Source organism: Cyprinus carpio, chromosome A6 (genome assembly GCF_018340385.1).
Source record: "Cyprinus carpio isolate SPL01 chromosome A6, ASM1834038v1, whole genome shotgun sequence".
NCBI classification, from domain to species: domain Eukaryota; kingdom Metazoa; phylum Chordata; class Actinopteri; order Cypriniformes; family Cyprinidae; genus Cyprinus; species Cyprinus carpio.
In genome coordinates, this window is record NC_056577.1 from 30,438,845 (window position 1) to 30,462,555 (window position 23,711).

Below are 23,711 nucleotides of genomic sequence, written 5' to 3' on the forward strand. Positions count from 1 at the left end.
GGAAGAGGAGGAGAGTGGGAGGGAATAGAATGGCACCATGCCACAGTTGACAGACGAAATGGATTGAGAAGACTGTGATGATAAAAAGAGAAACCTCAGCTTGAGCTGATGGACCTGATTTCCACTGCCAGTGAGAAAAACACCAAACAGCTTCTGTCTGACTTTGTCGACTAAAACACTTCTTCTTGCAACGGCAACTCCTCTGTTGTTATTGCATTCATACTCATAGATATTCATAAGTGAAGCATTTACATTTGAATAGACACTGAAACAATATCAATATATTGAAAATGTAAACACTTTTACATATGTACAAATTCAGATACAAATAGTAATAAAAGTGCATTATTATTATTATAATCATTATTATTATTAATATAATAAAAGTACTAAAATGAAATAAATAAAGAAATAGTTTTTTGCTGGACAAGATTTTATTATTAATAATAATGACACTAATAATAATAATAAATTTTTATTACTATTTGTCTTTTATATTTTTATTATTATTATTTATAGAAATAAATGTAATAAAACTAATACTAACAAATAAATAAATAAACATTATTATTATTATCATTATTAATAATTTTCAATAATAATCTTTGCAAATCCTCTGACAACTGGACAAAATGTAATGAACAATGGCAAACAAATTTGTTTATTAATGAAACTAATACAAGTAATCACCCAGAAATGATTATATTAATAATTAAGCTAAATATGTTAACTGTAATGTTATTAAACACATTTAATTAATCTAATTAACCTAAGTAATTATACATAAAATAAAACCAACTATAAAACCTTAAAACATTTTATTGTCTCTAAAGTTGCACAATACATAAATAATGGCATTAATACAGTAGAAGCTGTACTGATATCGGTTCAGAGAGTTTCTGGAGATGTGCAGGTGTGTGAATGCAGGCGCGGATATCGACTCAAGGATAAGGAATCGAGCTCAGCACACTTTCTGACCCTGTGTTTCGTGGGCCGGCAGAGGTCACTAGGGTGTTGGTGGGCGGCCGTCCCCTTGGCCCCTTTAATGATGAGCGATGTCCTCCAATTAGAGACATTGACAGCCCCTAAAGCGCCCAACCATTAATCACACGCCTGCAGTGCTTCTACCGCACAAAATCACTCTCTGATTTATGACTTCTCTGGCTCTACAATTCCTCCTCTCTCTCATTGTACCCCCATTCCTCCTCTACTCATGCACCCTGATATAACCACGTCCTTCTGCATGCTGTGAAATCAATCAGCCGCAGAAGAGAGGCACCGTGACCTTTCACTTATACAATGAAAAGGTTATTACTGAGAATAAAATACATTAAAAAAGGGTGACGTGTATATTTGTGTCCCAAAGGAGAACTTAGTTGCTCAAAGGTTGTTCTTTCACAACTCTGGAGACTTAAGTATCAACATTGTTTCACGTTTCTCCTAAAATCATTGATGTTTCTTTGACAAACTCATTGACAAGCTTTAAACTGACAATGATTTATGTAAGGAAACTAAACAAGCCTATTGTCAAATATTTAATAAAAATATATAAATATTTTTACTGGCAACAAAACTGCATTTAGCATTACTTTTTATATAGTTTTATAGAAATAATAGTAATAACAACAACAATAATAACAGTAAATAAACAAATAAAATAATAAAAGATTAATTCAAAATACTTCCTTAGTAGATTAGTATAAACAAACTTTTTACTTTTTTATAATACTTTTTATGATTACTTTTCATATAATAATAATAATAATAATAATAATACATAACATTGAATAAATGCATAAATATTATTAAAATATCATAGAATATAAATATATAACGTTAACCAATATTAAACACACATAACTTTTGAAATAATAATAAAGTAATTCCTTAGTACACTAGTACTAGTAATATTATATATACAAAATAATGTTACATGCTTTTTGTGGCCTAACTCGAATTATTTCCTGATGTGATGACACACTTCAAGATCAGAGGAAAAAGATTTAGGCAAAACCTCTACAGCTATTAAATAAAAAACAGACAAGAGCACACAAAATTAGTGAAAATATTGGTCACTTACAACATCTGAGTCGCCTTTGGAGTCATAGTACTGGATGTCATTTTCCTAAAATGAAACAAAACATAAATATTAGTGATGTAAACATTTATGTAAAAATGATTGCCTTGAGGACCATTAATAACTTTCCAGCTCATGTCATTTTGATTCCCCTGCCTTCTGCATTATAGTTTTCATGTGAGACCAAAAAAAAAAAAAAAAAAGATCCTTATTAGCTCATTGGTTTCCCAAGAAAATAAAGCAATAATGAAATTGCAGCCCTGTCCAGGGGCCGCTGTCGTGAGACGGTAATTGCCATTTGTTTTAATGCTGTCTGTAGTGCTTTTGCATTCACTATCGCATGCACATCTTTTTTTGTTTTCTGAATTCGGGATTTGCTGCTGAATTAGACATCTGCTCGCAAAGCAGAAAGACTGAGCCTTCTTTGAAAATAATAACTCACTGACTCTTGACACGAGACGAAACTTCACCAGCCATTAGTTTGACCAGATGATCACTAGAATCTTCTGACAAAATCATGATTTTCTTCTTTTATTTTATCAAAAGGATGAGACTACAGGATCACTCACTCACTCTAACCTCACCCAACCATCAAAACCTAAGCATTTATATCGATTAAGAGGTTTAGCTGACAAGTGTGAAACCAGCCTATACTCACAATTCATTCATTTATCAAAGAGAATGCTAGATTTGCAATACACATATCATAAATACTGAGACGCTGCTTTTGCATTTTGACGTTTAAGATAAGAAAACTATACATTTTGTGAGAAAATAGAAACAGGTGTAAATAACAACAACAATAATAATAATAGAATATACAGTATACTATTAAAATAAAAATATATAATTTATTATAAAAATATATACTGTTAATCAATATTAAACATACATAACTTTTGCAGTAATATAATGATAACATATATATTAGGCAAAGGAAAAAAATGTGTACTAAGATAATGGAAGCAGGACTAATAATAATTGCATACATACATACATTAAATTATAAAAAATATAATGTTACATATTAATCTTTATTGAACAAACAATCTTTAGTCAATTGGAGCAAACATACATTTTTGTACTTCAGTAGCCATTGCTTTAGAGTTTCATAATTTTTTATAATTTAATAGAATAGAAAAGAAAGTTTTTACACCACTTCAATGAATATATGTTGGTATTTAATGTCAAATATATTTCACATTAATTACCGACATTTCTCAAAAAGCAAAACTCAAAAAGTAAATTAAACCTCACGTCTAATACTGGACACACTATAAAGTGTGCTTGAAATTCTTCTAAAAAAAAAATAAGAGAAACATCCATGACACAACAAGCTGAAATAGACCAAAGTTCCCTAGAACGTTCCCTAGATGTTCCCTAGAAACATTCTGGACATAATTTGCCATATTTTTGAGTAGAGAAGCATCCGATGTTTGTGTAAATGCTAGTGATGCTGTGGCTGTGATCTGAATGGATCAGCATCAGTGCTGTAGTATCTCTCAGTAGATGTGTTGTGCTGTGCACGACTGACTGTAGCACAGCTTTACAGCAGCATGTTCATGTGTTCTGATGGCCAGCAGTGGGACGTCTCACGGGGGTCTCTGTCTGATCTCATCCCTCTCTCATGTTCACTCAGGGGGAACCATCGCAAGGGATCACTTGTTTTCTCCATTTGTAACAGCATACTATAATATTCCTCTTTTTCTGTATGGAATGCACCAAATACTGTGCATATACACAGGCAGTCAAACATTTGGAATAATTAAGACTTTTAAATGATTTTGAAAGAAGTCTCTTCTGTTTGCCGTTTGACCAGTAGTCTAATAACAGCTACACTTGACTTTATATTTCCAAAGTGACAAATGAGTCCAAACCATATAAGCAGTGATTTTTATCATCTCCTTCTTGACTCATTTTTTGATTGGATGGATGAAAGATTGATGTAAAAATACTGGTAATTGTATTTATTGTCAAGATAACTGGATGCCACTTGCAGACTTACACATGATGCAACACAATGAGATCATGTCACAATGTAGCACACTACTGTTTGATATGTTTAGAGACATACTGCATAATGCACACAGCAGAGTATACTGTATAATTCATTACTGCACATATGTGCAAAATAACACGCTTACCTAACGTTTCAAACAGTAGTATGTTATTGTTTATTAATTTTGATTGATTGTTTAGTTGGTTGGGTTAATTTACATTAATGTTTGTTAGTGCAGTTAATATGTCAAGAAAGAGATGTTAAAAATTGGAGCTGATTTTACTTCATCTGGAAATATAGTTGTTCATGTACGTTTATCAAAGTATTCTATGATTATAATAACTATAAGCAGTATGCAGACTGCAGCAACAGAATGAGTAATATGCTAGTTTGCGATTCTGAAATAGCCTGTTTCTCTCCAGTTCTCTGTCCATGCCAGTTCTATTCCCGTCTCTCTCTACAGTGCCAATCCAAACAAACCAGACGCCAACACCACAGTGAACAACAGCGTCTGAGCTGGTCACAAGACGGCGGTCAAAATGCTGACAAATCTACACAACCTTGCAACTCACACACACACACCCGCGCACGCGGCTCACAGCAGCGTCCCCCGGGACTCTGTCAGGAGATCAACAGATAGAGACAGAAATAGAATGAAAGAAAAGTTCCATTCCTTCAAATGAAAAAGCCAGTCAGTCGTGAGCGATGACCTCCTGCCCTCTCCTCTCCAAACCTCTCTTCTGGACCCTCTGGGTCTCTCAGGACAGCTTCTTTCCACAAAAAGCCCAAATCCACAACACACTCCTGCTACCAATGTCATTCTATAAAAACAGGTGCCTTTTCCATTTCCAAAACTTAAAGAGTAAATCAAATATTTACATTTATATTAGACAATGTCTTTACATTTTAAATGGCATTGTTTCATCCTAAAGGAATTTCAAGGAGTTAATAGATGCATAAAAGTATGCCTTCAGTTTAAGGTCATGACACTTCAAGATGTTTATTAGATAAATTATTTCATTCTGATATTTACTTTTACCAGCTGTTTACATTTACAAAAAAACATGGTAATTGGGTTAAAAGTTTGAGATCTTCTGACAAATATAACAAAAAATAAACCTACTGTAGTCATTGATGAGGTAATGTGATGCAATGAAAAAAAAAATAATAATAATATATAAAAAATGTATAATTTATATAAAAATTTAAATATATAAAATATTAAGCTTGAGATTTTTATATAACTAATAAATATTATGCATATAAATATTACATGTATTTATATACATAATATGTATTAACCATGTCTTATAATACTATTTAAGATACACTATCCTATAAATATATTATATTTTATGCAAAATTAATAGATTATAAATATCTATAAATAGATGTCACACACACACACACACAGAGAGAGAGAGAGAGAGAGAGAGAGAGAGGGGAGAGAGACACATAATACCAGTTATTATAATTTTAACCAGTTATATTAATAAATATTTCAAATTTTTTATTTATAGCAAAAATTTATGACTTTAATTCAAGTCTTTTAACAGTATATTGTCACCTTAAAAAAAAAAAGTACTGTATGTGCATTACGTCAGGCCAAATCATCTGCTTGAAAAAAAAGGCAAGGAAAGAATTTTTTTTTTTTAAAGGGTTACTGAATTTATACTGACACATTTTTGTATATACCAGCACGCAGCAAAAATGCACTGTTAAATTCATTATTTACATGTTTATGTTGATAAGGCACACTATATAACCCTTACACTGTGCAAAGGTCACACACATTCTGAGGGGTTTAAAGGAGGGATCCGGGCAACAGAGAATAAGAAGGACAGAAAATGAAAGAGAAGACAGAATGTGCAGAGAGACAGAGCAATTAGAGCTGAGAAAAGAGGAGCAACCGATAGGGAGGAGAGGAGAGGAGAGAAGAGGATGGGCGGCAGTAGACTCTATTAATAGAAGTTCTCAGCAGAGACAATCCCTCTGGCGGAGTGTGGGTGTCTCTAGTGAGCCAGTGGGCTGCAGCGTGTGTGTGTGTGTGTGTGTGTGAACTGTAAACATGTGAACTGTGATCTTACAGTCGTGAAGCAGCTCAGCACAAGCAGTCTGTCCTCACACACCTGTGCTCAACACACTAACACACCTGTCAAACACTAATAATGGACTACAGACATGTAGCATAATGTCAAAGGCTCTCTCTACTAGCAAAAACAGATATGAGGGTATTACCATGTTCTTTGCACATCGCTAAACTGTACCATAGTATGTGTGTATGGTAATTCATTATAGGTAAACCATGATATTCAGGATTATTAACATTAACTAAAACTAAAAATAAACCCATAAAAATCATTACTTGGAATAAAATAAACATTAAAGCGGTCATGAACTGAGAAATCAAAATTCCCTTGATCTTTTGACATACAAGAGGTCATTGTACTATAAAAGCATCCTTTAAGTTTCAGAACTCAAAACGTTCTCTTTAGTCTAAAAAAAGCTTATATTGAAGCCAATCTGCCAAAACGAGAGGTTGTGGAATGTGCCACTTTATGAAGTAACAGTGTGGTTAAACCCCGCCTCCACAGAAGAAGATCAACACCTACTTCTACATCACTGCCTGTTTAGCCCCGCCCACCAAATCACGCACGTAGTGGAAATAACGAGAGAGGCAAACGCAGGTCTACGCAGAAGCTAAGCAAAAAAGATGACTCAGAAGTCAACAAGACGCTGTGCATAGCCAAGTTGTGGAGAACAGTCTTAGCATCGCCTTCCTTCTGATCCTAACACTGGGGAAGAGTGGATCAGCTTATTTTTTGTAGGTTCAGGATTGGTTAGTATGTAGTAGTTTGTTTCTCCACTTAATTTTACTGCGGTTTCGTTTACAAACAAGGTACAATTTGGCGCAGGATTTTCAGAAAGAGTGAAACAAAGACGTAACAATAAAATAAGTAAATTCCATTCAGAAATCACAAATAAAATAATATAATCATATCACTAAGATACCAAAGCATTTACTTTCTACAGGTCATATTTACATACAGGGTCACCCCCAAATCTAAAGAAAAATTTGGAAAATAAGATTGTGAATTAGACCAACATTATATTTATGACAATTAATCACACTGTTTGGAGATCCCATATTGATTTTTTATTTTTATTTTAGCATCAATGTCTGTAGAAACTAGGTGGAAAAATTACATTACATTACATTTTATAAATTATTTTAGTATTAAATAATTTAATATATTCTATTTTAATTTAATTAATTTAATATTAATATTTTTTATATTAAATAATATAATTTACATATTATATATTAATATGTATTATATTAAATCTAATAGTATTATATTACTTGTTTCTTAAAATATAATATTATACTATTAAATAATAATACAGACCGGACAGAAATAGATTGATCATAATATTTTTCATTATATATTTTACCATATAATTAATATGAATTACATTCAAATGTATTATATTCATTATCTATAATAATTTATAATATAGAAAGATTTTAATATTAAATTATAATACAGACCGAAACAGACAATGGAAATAATTGCCAAAAATGACACAGCAGAATATGTATTAGGATAGGAATCACTCCTCTAAGCGAGTACAGTAAGTTTTGCCGGGACACTCGAGTCCTTTGTGTCCCTCAGGCTGCAGGGCCCATCTGTTTTGACCGGTCTGTTTCTCATCTGCGCCCCGTTTTAACTCACTCCATCTCTTCACAGTAAACACACATTCTTACAGATGAGCATTTATGGTTTTTCTGGCATATATAATAATAATAATAATAATAAAAAATATTTTAGTAGAGTATTAAAGACTACTAGGATGGATGATGCTAGTTTAGAAAATATCACAAATCAATTGCAATGTGCTACAGCCAACAGAAATGCAAATGGATTGAATCAGCTTCCATTTTATTAATTTAAGACCTCAGAGGGTTAAATAAAATTGTGGAAAAAAAAGGTTCAAGCATCGTGTTGCATTAACTCATTTTAATTAACTAGATGGAACAAGCATCAAATCCATTTTTCAGTGTGTGCATTTGTCCTCCCAAAACGCTTGCAGTTTGGCTGTGTGCAAGTCAAAAGTAGTAAAATGACAACAGTCAATAAAACAATAAAAAAAATAAAAAAAAAATGAAATATCAACACGGTTTCCGTTCAGTGCTCCTCGGTCTGTGATTACAGCCAGGCTACTGGAGGTCAGCTTCTGTTGCTATAGAAACAGGCGTCTTTGTTCCACATCCACATCCGTCCTTTCATTTCACTGTTTTACCTTCTTGTCATTTCACTAGTTCTCGGATTCGAATTGTACGGTTGTGTTGTTGTGATGTTAATGTCTGTATGTTTTTTGTTTCAGACACAGCTTTCTTTTGTTAAAGGAGACTAAAAATACAACATTTGGAAATGACACCTTAGTGTAAAAGCAGAGCACCCTGGACTTTCCGTTTTCCACAGAAGAAAGAAAATCATAGACGTTTGGAAAAACATCAGGGAGAGCAAATAATGACAAAAGTTCCTTTTTTTAACTAGTTAAACTGGTTGTTGTTTCATGCTTGAAACTGGCAGCTGGTGATGAATGACCAATGATTTTTTTTTTCTACCAGCAGGGGGAGATGTGTCAGCAGAATAGCATACTACCATACTCATGCTAATTCTCCATTATATAGTCAAACTGACTTAATACATTCACTAAAATGTGTACCATATAACAAGCACATGGAAGACTGATGATGCAGACTCCATGATGCAATGCACTTGACTAGAACTTTTTCAGGAAAAGACAAATGTTTTTAATGTTCTCATTCTGGAGTCATAATTGAGATCGCAAACAGTTATGACATTTTACATACATACATATACAATATATATATATCATATATAATAGTATATTATATATATATATATACATATATATAAATGGTTTTAAGCCAGTTATTTCTATATTTTGCTTTAGTGTGTCAGTAGGAAATAATAACATTCCTTTTTTCATCAATTGTAATAATGAAATTATTACATAATTGTAATAATGACAAGAACCAGATCTGATTTCACCATCATCCAGTCTGTCTGGGATTACAAGAAGAAATAGGAAATCCGGAGGAACTGTGGCAAAGTCTCCAAGATGCTACAAGAAACCTTCCTGTAAAGCTACCTGAAAAACCTATGCACAAAGGCACCTAGGACAAAAGCTGTTTTAAATGCAAAGAGTGGTCACACCAAATGTTGATTTGATTTAGTTAATTGATAAATAAAATCTATTTATGACATTATTTTTGAAAGCACCCTCACTTTACAGCATTTTTACACAAGTGGCTAAAACTTTTCACAGTACTGTAGCTTTGTAGGTGGGCATCTTGTAGCATCTTTGAGATGTTGCCACAGTTCCTCTGAATTTAGTCTGTTTCCATTTTTTCCTGTTTCCTCTTGTAATCCCAGACAGACTGGATGATGATGAGATCAGTCTCTGGAGCACTGGTTGTTGTCAGACTCCTTGTGCATACAAAAATCTCACTGTATTATTACAATTTATGGCAAAAGGAATGTTTAGAAATGTAAAATGTTATTTCCTACTGACACACTTAACATATAAAAATAACTGGCTTAAAACATTTTTTTGTTGTTGTTGTTGATGAAAATACTAATGGCCTAAGACTTTTGCACAGTACTGTACATATATATGTACAAAAAATGTAGAAAAAGACAGATTTGAAATACCACGCAAAATATCTTGCTGAATTAAACACACACACACACACACACACACATACGATGCTATTTCCAGAAATGTCTAATATAATTATTGATCAGATTGCTCAGTTAAGACATTTTACTAAAAAAAAGAAGTTAAAAAAAATTGTACATAGATTTTAAAATAATATCTTATATCTTGCTGAATTTAAAAAAAAAAAAATCCATGTTATTCTTTGAAATCAGTAATATAATTATTTGATCAGACTTTGGAGAGTTAAGACATTAAGACAGAAAAAAATCCCTGAGATGTAATATGCATATGTCCAAGTAAATAGATGTAAAACACGTGGATACATGTAAAATATCCCTCCGAATTAAAAACAAACAAAAAATAATGAAATATGTGATTTTACATACAGCATGCTGTTTAACATTATACACAATAAACTGCACAGTATGCAGAAGACTAGTTAATTGCAAATGTTGCCACACACAAATGACTTGACACCTGCAACAAACCACAAATAACAAGCTGCTATTTATCAATTAATACATACTTAAAAATCAATTAATATACATGGACTCAAATGAACACATCTTTCATCTTTCAAAGGCTCTTTTGAATGCAGCTCAACTCATTTCATCATCTCCATCCACATACATTCACAGCAGCCTCATGACGGCCTCAGAGACTTTGACATTTAAATTACAAACGATCTCTGTGTTATCCATGGAGACAGCTTAGAACGGAGCCTGTATCTCCTCCAGACACACACTAATTACTTCATAATTACAGCACACACACACACACACACACACACACACATGCATACACAGACAGCACCCCCCCCCCCGATCTGATCTTTAAAACACACAATGCACAGTACGAAACTCATTTATTTAAGGCATCCAATGGATTTCCCAGTGAAACTGCATATTCACCTAGAATATGAGTCCATCTGAAATTGATTAGATTTCAGTCTGGGAGCAAAAGATTCAGAGGCGGAGCAAGAATTATTATCGAAATATTATTGTGTCCTGAAATGCAGCATTGCTGTAAAACTTCAATATCAGTCACAAACTGAAAAGTGTCTACAAGGGTTATTATCATTGAATTATTAAATAAACTGTTAAGTAAAGCTGAAAATAGCAAAAAAAAAAAAAAAAAAAAATAGCTCATTCAAATTATTAACAAATACAAAAGAAGTTGTAGTAATAATACTAAAATAGCACTGCTCTAACAGATGGTTAAATATAAGAGGCATTTGTGAAAAGAAAAGTTGTTTCAGGAGTGGAGCAAGTTATGAATTTATGAAAGATAAAGAATATAAATGACAAGAATAAATATTGAATATAAATATCAGGAATGTTGTATGAAAGTAACCTGGGAGCAAAAGATTCAGAGGTGGTATACAAATAAACTGCATAAAACAGATTTCAGCACTTTGTACTTGAACCCCTAATAATATAAAATGTACATTAAATATTTATAATAAAAAATAAATATGAATATTTATCATTTGTATTTATAGGATAATAATTATTCTATAAATATACATTTTATACAAATTATAATTGTATGTATCCTTTAATGTTTCAAATAACTATGTGAAAATAAAATGTCAAAATATGGGTGAAATAATGTTCTATCATCGTACAGCGTAAGGGATACATTTATGTAAAAATTAAACAACCTACTTATTCTGATCTGTACTGATATATAAAAGACAGAATAAAAGAAATTGTAAAATCTAAACAAAGTATAAAAGAAAAAGTGATCATACAAAATTGTATTATATTTTAAATGATTAAAAAGTTTGATTGGTAAATCTTTCGCTTCACTTTCAGTTTGTGAAAGTGTCTCTATATGTCAATAAGGGAGATTTGTGAATACTTTAGAATTAATGTGCATCAGCGAAGTGTTTACAATAAAACCAGAAATATTTGAAGAAAATAAACAGGGTCTATTCTGATTTCACACTGGGAAACAACTAATCTTGAATCGTGATTGTGTTAAGTTTAAAGCGGCTGTCAGACTCTGTATTTGTCACACAAACGCTGACAGATGATCCACAGTACTGCTGGAATACATTCCTGTCACAAAAACCTCAATAGTGCAGATACGCTTGCGTTTAAAGTTTAACATACAGTTATTTTCTGTTTCCTGAATATATCAATATGTTGCATGCTTTATTCTGTTGACTCGTCTATAGATTGCAGTGGCGGGTGTCTGAAACATAGACAAAGTGACAGGAAGACAGAAACATACAACAGATGATCGATCCACGTTGTACTTTACATCAAAACCCATTACATTTAAACTCATTACACACATCAGCTAAGATAGAGAGAGAGAGAGAGAGAGAGAGAGAGAGATGTGAATGTATTGAATCTTCAAAGAAAGAGATCTGATTTCACTTTTTAGCACTGTGTCAGCTCTCTATCTTCTAGTCTCAGCTCTTCACTGATCGCTCTACACCAATTTTTTAGTGTATTTGTTGTTAATATTTTGAACTAAATTACAATTTTACATTTTGTGTTTTCACTTCAATTTTAGTGCCAAGCTGTTGTTTTAAATAAGAATTTTGTTCTTTAGTGACTTTTCTTTTTACATTTGATTTTATTTCAGTCAACATTGATTTTATTCCAAGTAATGAAAAGTTTTTGGTTCGTTTGTTTTTTGTTTTACTGTAATTTTTAAATAACCCTGGTAATAGTCTGCCTAAAAGAACAAGAAGGTCTGGATCTTTCTCTGGAAATCACTGGATTTGGCAAAGTTTACCAGGATAGCACCTCAAAAACAGTTTCAACTGAAAAATCAAGCAGCAAGTAATCCGGTTATCAATATTCTGCTTGATTTTCCAGGTTATGTCAGAATAATTATGTGAAATAATCAGTGTTTATGGGTGGTTTTGATGTGATGGAGAGCTTTTGTCTTTGTTTTGTTAGTATGTAGGCTATGTATGTATGTGAAGTATGTTTTGTTTTTGTTTTGTTTTTTTGAGGTCCCCTCGAAAACGAGATGTTACATCTCAAGGGGTTTTCCTTTTCACAATAAATTTGACAAATTTGACAAATTTATTACACATAGTGTCCAGGAAATCTGTTTGGAAATCATTTATAACTGATTCGTTTTGCAATTCCATTTCTTCACATTAAGTGACAAATAAATTAAACTTTTATAGACGATTTTACAAACATTCACAATCCATGTCTATAATTTAAGGTATTTCTAAATAATTGAATGGGAAATAAAGCAGTTTACTGGAACATGAAAAGTTGTTATTATTTTTATTGGTGATTATGTCAGCAGGAAGGAAAGAGGGAATAATAATTTGAAGGATCAGTAAAGCAGGATTAGTAAATCAGTAGGATCTTTTTTCTTTAAAGTAACATGCACCTATGAATTGTGCACAATATAACTAGACTAAATTTTAAAGAAAATAAATGGGATCAATTTTAGTTTGACATCAAATGCAGATGTGCGTGAGGGGTCTGAGGGTCCAGTGTGTGTGTGTGTGTGTGTGTGCGTATATACACACACACACACACACACACACACATATATATATATATAAAATAAGACAATATATAATTAAATATTATGTATAGCAAGTTGCATACAAATGATGCATTTTCAATTCTGACTTATTTTAATGAGTGTCAAGCACAATATCTTTGTGTCATTCTTCATTTAAAACCATTTAATTTAAAATCCCAATCCTTTTATGGATCTCTCCACCTTTCTCCTTCATAACCTGTTTTTCTTACACCTTATTTCCTTCTAATTTCTCTCCTTTTGTGGCTTTTCTATTGCCCGTCAGATCATTGGAGCTGCAGGCAGCACAATCGCTCTGTGAATATTCCAATCCTCCGATAAGGCAAGGGGATGCTGTCCTGTTGCATTGTGGGTAATACGGTTCTCTATTGTTCTGTGAAAGGGTTCTATTGAGGAGTCTGTGTCTAGCAGCAGATAAAATCGTAACACGGCATGGACACACTGCCTGATAATGGCACGATTCATGGCAACACACACACACTGCAACAAGCTTAAACTGATCTGGATTAGAGTGTTTTGACAAACAAAGATGAATATAAAAAGTCAAAAGAGCCCACCTACAAGCATCTATAACATTCTGGTCCTTCCTTCAGTGGGATTTTGTCAATAGCTGATCGTATTCCAGTCAGAAATCTCAGGTATGGTTGCTTAGAAAACATATAACAATTACAATTTGAGAAATAATTTGTGTAAATATAATGATATTTAGAGTTATGGGTTTGTTCAAATCACTAATTCTAAATAAGGGTCAAAGCAATAGTTAGAGACGGCCACCGGCCATTAAGTCTTACATTATAGTATATGTAAAATTATATCATAAAACATTAATCATACCAGTATGATTCTTTTTTTTTTTTTTTTTCAGAAATTCAATCCAAAAACTTTTTACATACTAAATAATCATGTACGAATAGCAAAAAAAAAAAAAAAATTCTTATTAATAAAAAAATGTGCAAAAAAAGTTACCTGCCAAATAACTTTGAATCTGGAAAACAAAACAAAACATATAAAAAAAAAAAAAAAAAAATTCCAATTTGAATTAAATATCTCAAATACTACCGCTTTCATAAAAACATCTAATAAAGCCAAACTCAGATCATTATGTAAAAATCACAAACTTATTGACATTTCTGATGCTCAAATTGTCCCTCCTCATTACTATCAGAATCAATTATATAAAAAAGCTTTAAAAACTTTTTTTTCAGATACTACGAGTATAAAATACTAGAATACCACTACTACTACTACTACTACTAATTATTTTACATTCTTAATTATAGAGGAAAAAGTCTGTGTAGATAATAAGTCCAAAACAGAGAAATTTTGGCAAATTTAACATTTCAACAAACAATTAAAAAAATAAAATGAATACAAAATAAAAATGTTAAAAAATGTGTTAAAGAGAAGCAGTGAAAATGGAAAAGAAGAAAGGTTAAAAATATAATTATCTACCCTTTAACAAAGGTCCAATAACTGGACTATGTACAGTAATAATGAATTCAATTAATAGATTTTTACCCTCATAACACTGATGTTATCTTTAACAAAGATCACTAATAAACCGATCACAAAAGCATTAACAGTACTAATGCATTTCACGCAAAATGTGTATGTGTTCTCACTATTTTAGCATTTTTTTGTCAAGTTGTTGCCCCCCCCCACCTTCTATACTTATTTAAAAATGTTTTTAAATGAGCGCTTTTCCATGAGAGAGCCAAAGAGCCGCTGGCCCTCTTCAGAGCCGTCCTGAGAGCGGCCAATCAACAATCAGCTGCTGCCGTCATAACCCTGTTATTTGCGACCCCATAATCATTTCCATCAAAGCGCAGCGATGTCCATAAAATATGCAGACAACATCCAAATCACAGGCAACATTTTAGAGAGGATACACACCGAGTCAAGGACACTGAGAGAGAGTGAAATATATGGATGCATGTCAGTCCAGATGCAGCAGATGTACAGAAGGCTCATTTAATACACACAAGCATCGACCAGACCAACACATCACCAGATCATCTATAAGCCATGCTCTCTCTCTCTCTCTCTCTCTCTCTCTCTCTCTCACACACACACACACACACACCATAATCACCATGCAAATGGCCTGTTAACATTTCCCAGGGATATCATTTACAATTGAAAAGTGTGAATGTGCTCAAAACGTCCAGTGATATAGAAGGGACAAAATTGTTATCTGTCATATGAGCGCAAACATATTGATACATACAGCAGCCGGTTAGATGGCTGTCAAAACAGGTTTCCCCTTGAATGCCGTCTGTTTTTGTCTACCAGCAAGAGCCAAAGGAAAAAAAACATTTTGTGAAAAACACCATAAAGATGAAAAACGAATGGCATATAAAGCAGGTTCTTTCAGTTTTTAGATAACTTAGTTGTGTTGTAAGTAAAACTGTGCTTAAACAATTACATAAAGATAAAAAGTTCCAACAATGATATAGAAATTATGCCAAATGTAACATTTCACCAAAAATGATAAAAAAATAAAGACACAAATGCAATAAATAAAACATAAATAAATAAATAAATAAAGAGACAGAAAAGTAATAAAGTTTAAAACTATTATTATCTATCCTTTAAAAACACTCCAATAATTAGACAATGTAAAAAAGAATACAATAAATATAAGGAAAAGTTACACTAATAGAAGAATCACATACAGTTGCCCTCACAACAGTGATGTCATCCCTACCAAACACTAATAATACACAAATAATTAGTTTAATGATATTTTAGTTGCTAAGGATGTTATGGGTGATTGGCAGGCTGGTGCTATGCAACTGCTGGGGATTTTTGGGTGGTTGCTTACAGATATTCTAATCTCTACCCTTTCAAAAAAAAAAAAAAAAAAAAAAAAATTATATATATATATATATATATATATATATATATATATATATATATATATATATATATATATATATATATATATATATATATATATATATATATATATATATATATATATATATACTGTTGCAACACTGTGATGGTATCAGATTATATTTTGATATATTCCTAATCACTGGAATTCATGTGCTGCAGTATTTCCGTACTATGGTAGCACCATATTTTTTTTGTACAGTAAGTATTTATTTAATACAGATCAATTGAATTTATCGGCTGTAGCACAAATAGTTAAGGTAATTGCTTAAAATAAACAAGTATGAGCAATGGTAGTTTTGAATGATGCCCACTTAGCAAACATCACTGTAAAAAGTTCTTTTTGGAATTTTAAAAACATCATCTTGCAAAAATCCCTTTTAAACTGATCTAAAACCACATACAAAATTCACAAAAATAAGCAATGACAGATCAATTATATTTCATTATAAGTCATTTCAGTTTAGTTTTTTGTGTGGCACAGAAGTGAGTGCGGTTTTTGTGTTATTTGCCTCAGTGTGAACAAAAAAAAAGAAAAAAAGCACATGCTGCATGAAGAACAGGTTCCAAGTCTTAATTTTTCCACCTGACTAATGTTCTTTTTAAAAGCAAGAAAAACCCTCAAGACTTCATGCTTTTATGCTGAACTTTCAAACATGCTTTAAATTGTTGCAGTACTTGAATCAAGGCTGCATCGACCGACTAACTAGCTGTGAAATATACTACTGATTGTTTTCCAAATGACTTTATGCTAAAAGAAGCAGAAGATTACGGCTGATCAACATGTGGCACTTTACTTTATCTAAATCTGCGAGCATCAAATTTATGACAAAATTACTCCGCAAACAACACCATTCAATTCAATGGAAGTGTTAAAAAACTCATCAACAAACTGAATGTGTCCATGAGAGAAAATGTGTCATTTCTATCATTTTCAAAAGAGCTAGTTTTCTCTTTTCACTTCGCCTCCAGTCTTGGACACACACACAGATGGAGAGAAAGCCCTTCATGGGGGTTTAGCGTGTGATGAGATGGGCTGTTGTCTTTTGGAGCGTGGCGAGGTGGATTTGGGGAGCTATTGATCTGTATGGAGGGATTGATGGAGAGGCTTTAGAGACACCTCAACCCCTGAGCCCCGTCTCCTCATTCGGTCCGGCCTTGCGACGCTGCATGGGAGACCTCAAACACCTCCCGATTTATATAGACTGCACAATCATTTACAATTATGTTCTCTGCGGATGCTTTCTTACTAAAGCGACTTGAAAAAGTACACATGTGGTGTAAGTGGCAGTTACTAAAGCTGGTATCAAGGGATACGAATCAAGTAATAAGCCGAGACCTCAGGCACCAAGAAGAGAACTGCACAGCAATTACATACATGGGGCTAATAGCATTTCTGAGAACACGCATCAAAATAAACCATCTTTAATGGTATTCACAGAACACTAGATTCAGAAAACTCTCATCTCATCAAGAAATGCCTTTTAAGTGTCTTTATAAGGTCTTTTAAAGATTAAAGTAAAAAAGAAACAGCGCAGGGGCACAAAAAGTATTCGTCGCTTAAAGGAATAGTTAACCTAAAAATGAATAGATTGAAAATATACTCACTCTCAGGACATCCATGATGTAGGTGAGTTTATTTCTTCATCAGAACAGACTTGGAGAAATGTAGCATTACATCTCTTGCTCATCAATGGATCCTCTGCAGTTACACAACTGTACACTGTACAACTATAACTGATGGACTGGAGTGTTGTGGATTACTTGTGGATTATTGTGATGTTTATATCACCTGTTTGGAATTCTGACGGCACCCATTCACTGCAGAGGAGCCATTGGTGAGCAAGTGATGTAATGCTAAATTTCTTCAAATCTGTTCTGATAAAGAAACAAACTCATCTACTTCTTACTACAGAGTAAAAAAATCTTTAAAAAGCATCTCCTCACTTTTCAGTTGAAATTATGTGTAGTTGTAAAAGTGCAGACAGTAGTGAAGAAAGTGAAGACGAGTACCCTAGTGTGAGGCCTGCATGGATGAAGTGCAGGTAAAAGGTCAGTTTCTTTCTTTCTTTCTTTCTTTCTTTCTTTTTCTTTCTTTCTTTCTGTCTTTTTCTTTCTTTCTTTCTGTCTTTCTTTCTTTCTTTCTTTCTTTCTTTCTCTTTGACCTTTCTATTTCTCCTTGACTTTGACACAAACTAACTGCTTCTTCAGCATACAGAAGTGTGATGGCTCCCGGAGAGAAGTGTCAGAATATTCAGTGAAGACGTGGTTTGCAGGAGTGCAGAGGAGGCAGACGTGGTTTGCAGGAGTGCAGAGGAGGCTGAGAGCTAAAGCAGCCTGAGTGCTTCTACCTGGAGGAGAGACACTCCAGTAAATTACAGAGACGACTCCAATCAGGATGCTAAAATTACAAAAGCTGAAGGGTCACCAAGGCAACCACTGGAGGCAGAGCGTGCAGACGACATGCATGTTGATGTGCGCTGGACTGAAGGTATGGGATGAGATTAAGACTCATTTCATCATGAAAAAGGCTCTTATATCTCTCAGGCTGTTCACAGTACAGCTCACAATAGCATACTACTTATACCATTTTAGCAGTATGCAGTATATGTACACTGTGCCCAGAATGCAGATTTTACACTGAAAAAAATGAATCATGGGTCTTGTAATTTTGGTGATATTTCAACATAATGTGCATGTTTTATTAAATACATTGTGGTTCAGTGTTGTACAGAAAATACTGATAACATTTTACTAATAAAACCAAGAGATATGTTTTCCTCATTATTTTCTTTAAGTAATCTTAAGCAATTTTGAAGCTTGAATTGAGGAACTGATTAAACTACATGTATATAGTGGTAGAGCTCAGTGGTAGAGCATTGTGTTAGCAGAGCAAAAGGTTGTGGGTTCAATTCCCAGGGAACACACGTACTGACAACAACTGTACAAAATAACTTACTCAAAATCACAGACATTTGAGAATCAACTAAAAATGAATGAGCACATTTCACTTATAATATTAAATTCATTGTGTCACAGATTAAGTAATTTAGGAGATTTTACATGATTGATTCAGGTAGATTCCATTAAAGAAATCAAGCCTTAAAAACTATTCAAAAATATGACTTTTGATTTTTTAAAGTAGATAGCACATAACATGTTTTTACAGTGTATAAATAAATGTATAAACTAAATGGATAATATAATAACAATATTTAGTGCATAATTAAACTAAAATAAATGCATATATTATCTCTTCATTTTACAATCTAATATTTTTTAAATAAAATAAATAAATAGAAATAAATACATACTATATAAACTAAATGTATACTATAATAACAATATTTAGTGTATAATAAACTAAATAAAATTCATAAATAATTAAATATAACATAATATGCATGATCTTTTCATTTTGTCTGCCAAAATTTTACAAATAAATTACATAATATTTGATAAACATAAACTAAATATTATATATATATATATATATATATATATGAACAATATTTTTATAAATAAATAAACTATACATGACCTCTAAATATACTTAAATATAGAATAAATAGACTAAATGTATAATAAAATAACAATATTTAGTGCTAATAAACAAACTAAATACATATAATATACATGATCTCTTCATTTTATCTGCCAGCATTTTTAAAGTAGTATAAATATAAATAATACATGCTAAAAATAAACTATAAACTACATGAATATTTTGTAGTCCATCTCTCTGACCACTAATGAAAATGAAAAAAGTGAAAATGATGTAACGTGTGGCAAAGTATGGTGTCTCATACTTGGAATTTGTGTTCTGCATTTAACCCATCCAAGTGCACACACATAGCAGTGAGTAGTGAACACACACACACACACACACTCGGAGCAGTGGGCAGCCATTTTTGCTGCAGCGCCAGGAGAGCAGTTGGGGGTGAAGTGCCTTGCTCAAGGGTCTCAGTCGTGGTATTGAGGGTGGAAGAGCACTGGTCATTCACTCCAGACTGCCCCCCTTTCTTTAAATGAAAGGTAAGTGAAAGTTTTTTTTAAGTGAAAGTGGCTCGGATCGGTACTACAGTTGGTGCCAACTTTGCCCTGCAGCCAAGCAGCGCAGTTCTGCCACAATAAAAACAGTGTTTGAGATAATTGGATCTTCAAAGTAGAACGAAACTGCTCTCTCTCCCCGGCCCCTCTAAGTGCTTGGGGTCCATTAGCCATTGAATACATTACCGGCTTTAGAGGGCCATCTTAACGACCTTTAATCAAGCTAAAAGTAGAGATGTATAAGAACAACCTCCATTCTGGACCTCTTCCATACATCCCTGAGCGTATAGTGTGTGTGGCTGCGAATTTGCTCTTGCTGTTGCATTTTCTTCTTATTTTATTATGCTATTTATTTTATTTCTGTCAGCTTGATAATCTAGTTAAACACAATGTTAAATCGTGTTTTTTAATCACCTTCCTATTTTAAAAAAAACATTCAGCGAATTTGCGGAGTCGTAAAGAAATGTGTCACATTCAAATTTTAAAGACTCTATTAATTGTCTCTATTAATTTTAAGGGGTATTCCACCCAGAAATTCATATTTGGTTATTAATTGTTGTTTCAAACCTATATAACTTTTAGTGAAAGATTGTTGCAATTACAACTGGGGACTGAAGCTTTCAAAATGGACATGAAAGCACCATAAAATAGTCCAAACAAAGTCCTTCTAATCCTTAAAAAGAGCTTTGCTTGAGTAACAGATCGAAACGAGAGACCTAGCCATGTCTGAACATGAACAAATAATACTTCTATATCAAATCTTTCCAATGAATCAATTGCTCCAAACTGGTCTGAATAATTTGTTTATGAATCACACTGATTTGATTCTCTAGTTCAACTCAGTGAGTGACCAGACAGTTGGTAGCCATTTACTCCCACTATATATATATTTTTTTTTTTTCATAATATGAAAGTCAATGGCTACCGTCACCTGTTTGGTTACCAACATTCTTCAAAATATCGCTTTTGTGCTCAACAGAAGAAAGAAACCAATACAGGTTTGGAAAAAAACTTGATGATGAGTAAATGTTTAAAGCACCTTTTCAAAGAACTGGATTTCTAAGAAATGCATCTTCTGCCAGGTATAAAATGATGATGCTGAGGGCTGTAGGAGCCTGTGAACACTTTGTAAGTCTTTATAGCTGCAGATTGAGCTTTTGGAGGCATGAGGCATATCCACAGGAGAGATAATGGAACACACAACCTGTGTTAGTGACCCTCCAGAGGAAAGAGAGTCACGAAATGAACGTGACAGAAGAGTGAGAAATGCTTCCCTCAGGCATCTAATGTTACCGATCATGTATGACTGTCTAATACAATGAGTTAAGAGACTCTGACTGAAATAAAATACTAGCATACTGTGCAGTACATACTATTATTTTTTTCCCCAAACAATGTGACAAACATTTCAAATATTAGTACACTACACTCCTGTCACATGACCTTATCACAATGCTAGATTTGGGAAGTGGTGTCTAAATCATCAAAAAACCCAATGTAAAACAGGCAGCCTGATCAAATAATAAATCACAATTATCTGACCTGTGCTGGCAAAATGAGCAAATTTTCAAACATTAGTTCTTTTTAGTTTCACAGTTTCCATTTAATTGTGCAGGTGTTTTGAAATACTGTTATTCTCTCTACATTGGGATTGCATGCTGTTTGAGAGACACATCTTTATGTGCACGCTTCGGATGTGTTTACATCAACATGGGTTTGAACATAACATTTCTCTGGTTCAGACTCATGCCATCGAGAATCCACTATGAATATTCACAAAGCTGGAATGCTGTGCTTTACAACTATACCAAACATGTGCTGAGGAGAAGTGAGCCGAGAAAAAGGTGCACCTCTCAGAAAACATACAAATAAAGATCATTTTAGATGTTTAATTACTATTTGGAACATTGGGATCACTAGACAAAGGCTTAATGAACTCATTTTTGTTTTTTGAACTCTTTTTTTTTTTTTTTTTGCCTGTAGCTCAAAATTAGACCATGTGCATTCCGACTCATTTTGCCAGCACGGGTCACATTTGTATAAAAGAATAAAATGCAACACTACTTATGGACACAGAAGGTCGAATTGCATTGTGGTATAGTGTTTCAAATCAAATCAGAACACCATAGCAGCTGTATAGCAAAGCTTAAACTATTAAGAACACTTTAGCAACCACATAGCAACACATTTTAACTACTCAGAATACCTTAACAACTCCACAGGAACACACTGAAACTACTCAGAACACCATAGCAACTTCATACCAACACACATAACTACACAAAACACCTCAGCGAGCACATAGTGACACCTAAACTATTGAGAACACCTTAGCAACCGCACAGCAACCTACTTAAAACTACTCAAAGCACCTAAGCAAAAGCATAGCAACATATTTAAAATACTCAAACCACCTTAGTAACTGCATAGCGATACCTAAACTACTCAAAACCATAGCAACCACAGAGATACACCTAAACTCCTCAGAACACCATAGCAACTGCACAGAAACATACTTAAAACTACTCAGAACACTGTAACAATCACAAAGTAACACATTTAATCTGCTCAGAACACCATAGCAACTATAATAGCAACCACATAGTGGCACCTAAACTATTCAGAACACCTTAGCAACCACAAAATGATACCTAAAATAATCAAAACAAATTAGCAACTGCATAGCAACAAGTTTAAACTACTCAAAACACCTTAGCAACCACATAGTGTCACATAACTAAGAAAATATCATGGCAACACCCTAGCAGCATAGCAGCAAGTTTTGCACATTTTATTAAAAAACACAAAAACCTAGTTATACTTTTTTTTATAGTTCTTGATGCAAAGCTATTTAAGATTTCACTGCAAGTTCCTACAAATCTTTACAAATGTAATTCTGTGTCACACAATACTGTACACATTCTAATCAAATTCCTGACTTAACAGACCACATCCAAGTGAATTCCTAACCCAAAGCATAAACCTAAAGTCAGAATACATCCTAACATATGCAGAGGGAAAATTTCATGAATGCAATGTCAAAAGAAGAACTGCAAGCTTCTTGTTTTCTGATGAAAGGCTTGATTGATTAGAGAATGATGATTATGGCAAATGGCCTGGAAGACAGCAGTGTCTCTCTCAGCACAGAGCGCCTCTCCTCTCCTCTGCTCTCCTCTCTCCACTAATGGCACAGCTATTAGCACTAATGCATTTCAAACATACTGCTGACACATTGGAGGGAAAGTGCACATCTTTTCCCTGTCTCTCGCTCCTATCACTGCTGTCTTACGCAGCACGAGCCTTTCCTCACAACACCCTTCAAACACGTCTAATCAAACAGGCCTGGGCTTCCTCACAGCTCTTTACCTTCAGACTGACAGCTACAAGTACAGCGACATACGCTGA

General features: G+C 33.3%; 1 protein-coding gene across 2 annotated transcripts in view; it reads right to left on the minus strand.

The window, feature by feature from the left end:
• The window catches only part of cacna2d2a (calcium channel, voltage-dependent, alpha 2/delta subunit 2a), a 203,841-nt gene that overhangs the window by 77,093 nt on the left and 103,037 nt on the right, over positions 1-23,711 (minus strand). For both annotated transcript variants that reach the window (XM_042758977.1, XM_042758975.1), the window contains exon 5: positions 2,081-2,125. In XM_042758977.1, the coding sequence (XP_042614911.1) occupies positions 2,081-2,125 (45 nt within the window). The remainder of the gene's footprint in view (positions 1-2,080; positions 2,126-23,711) is intronic.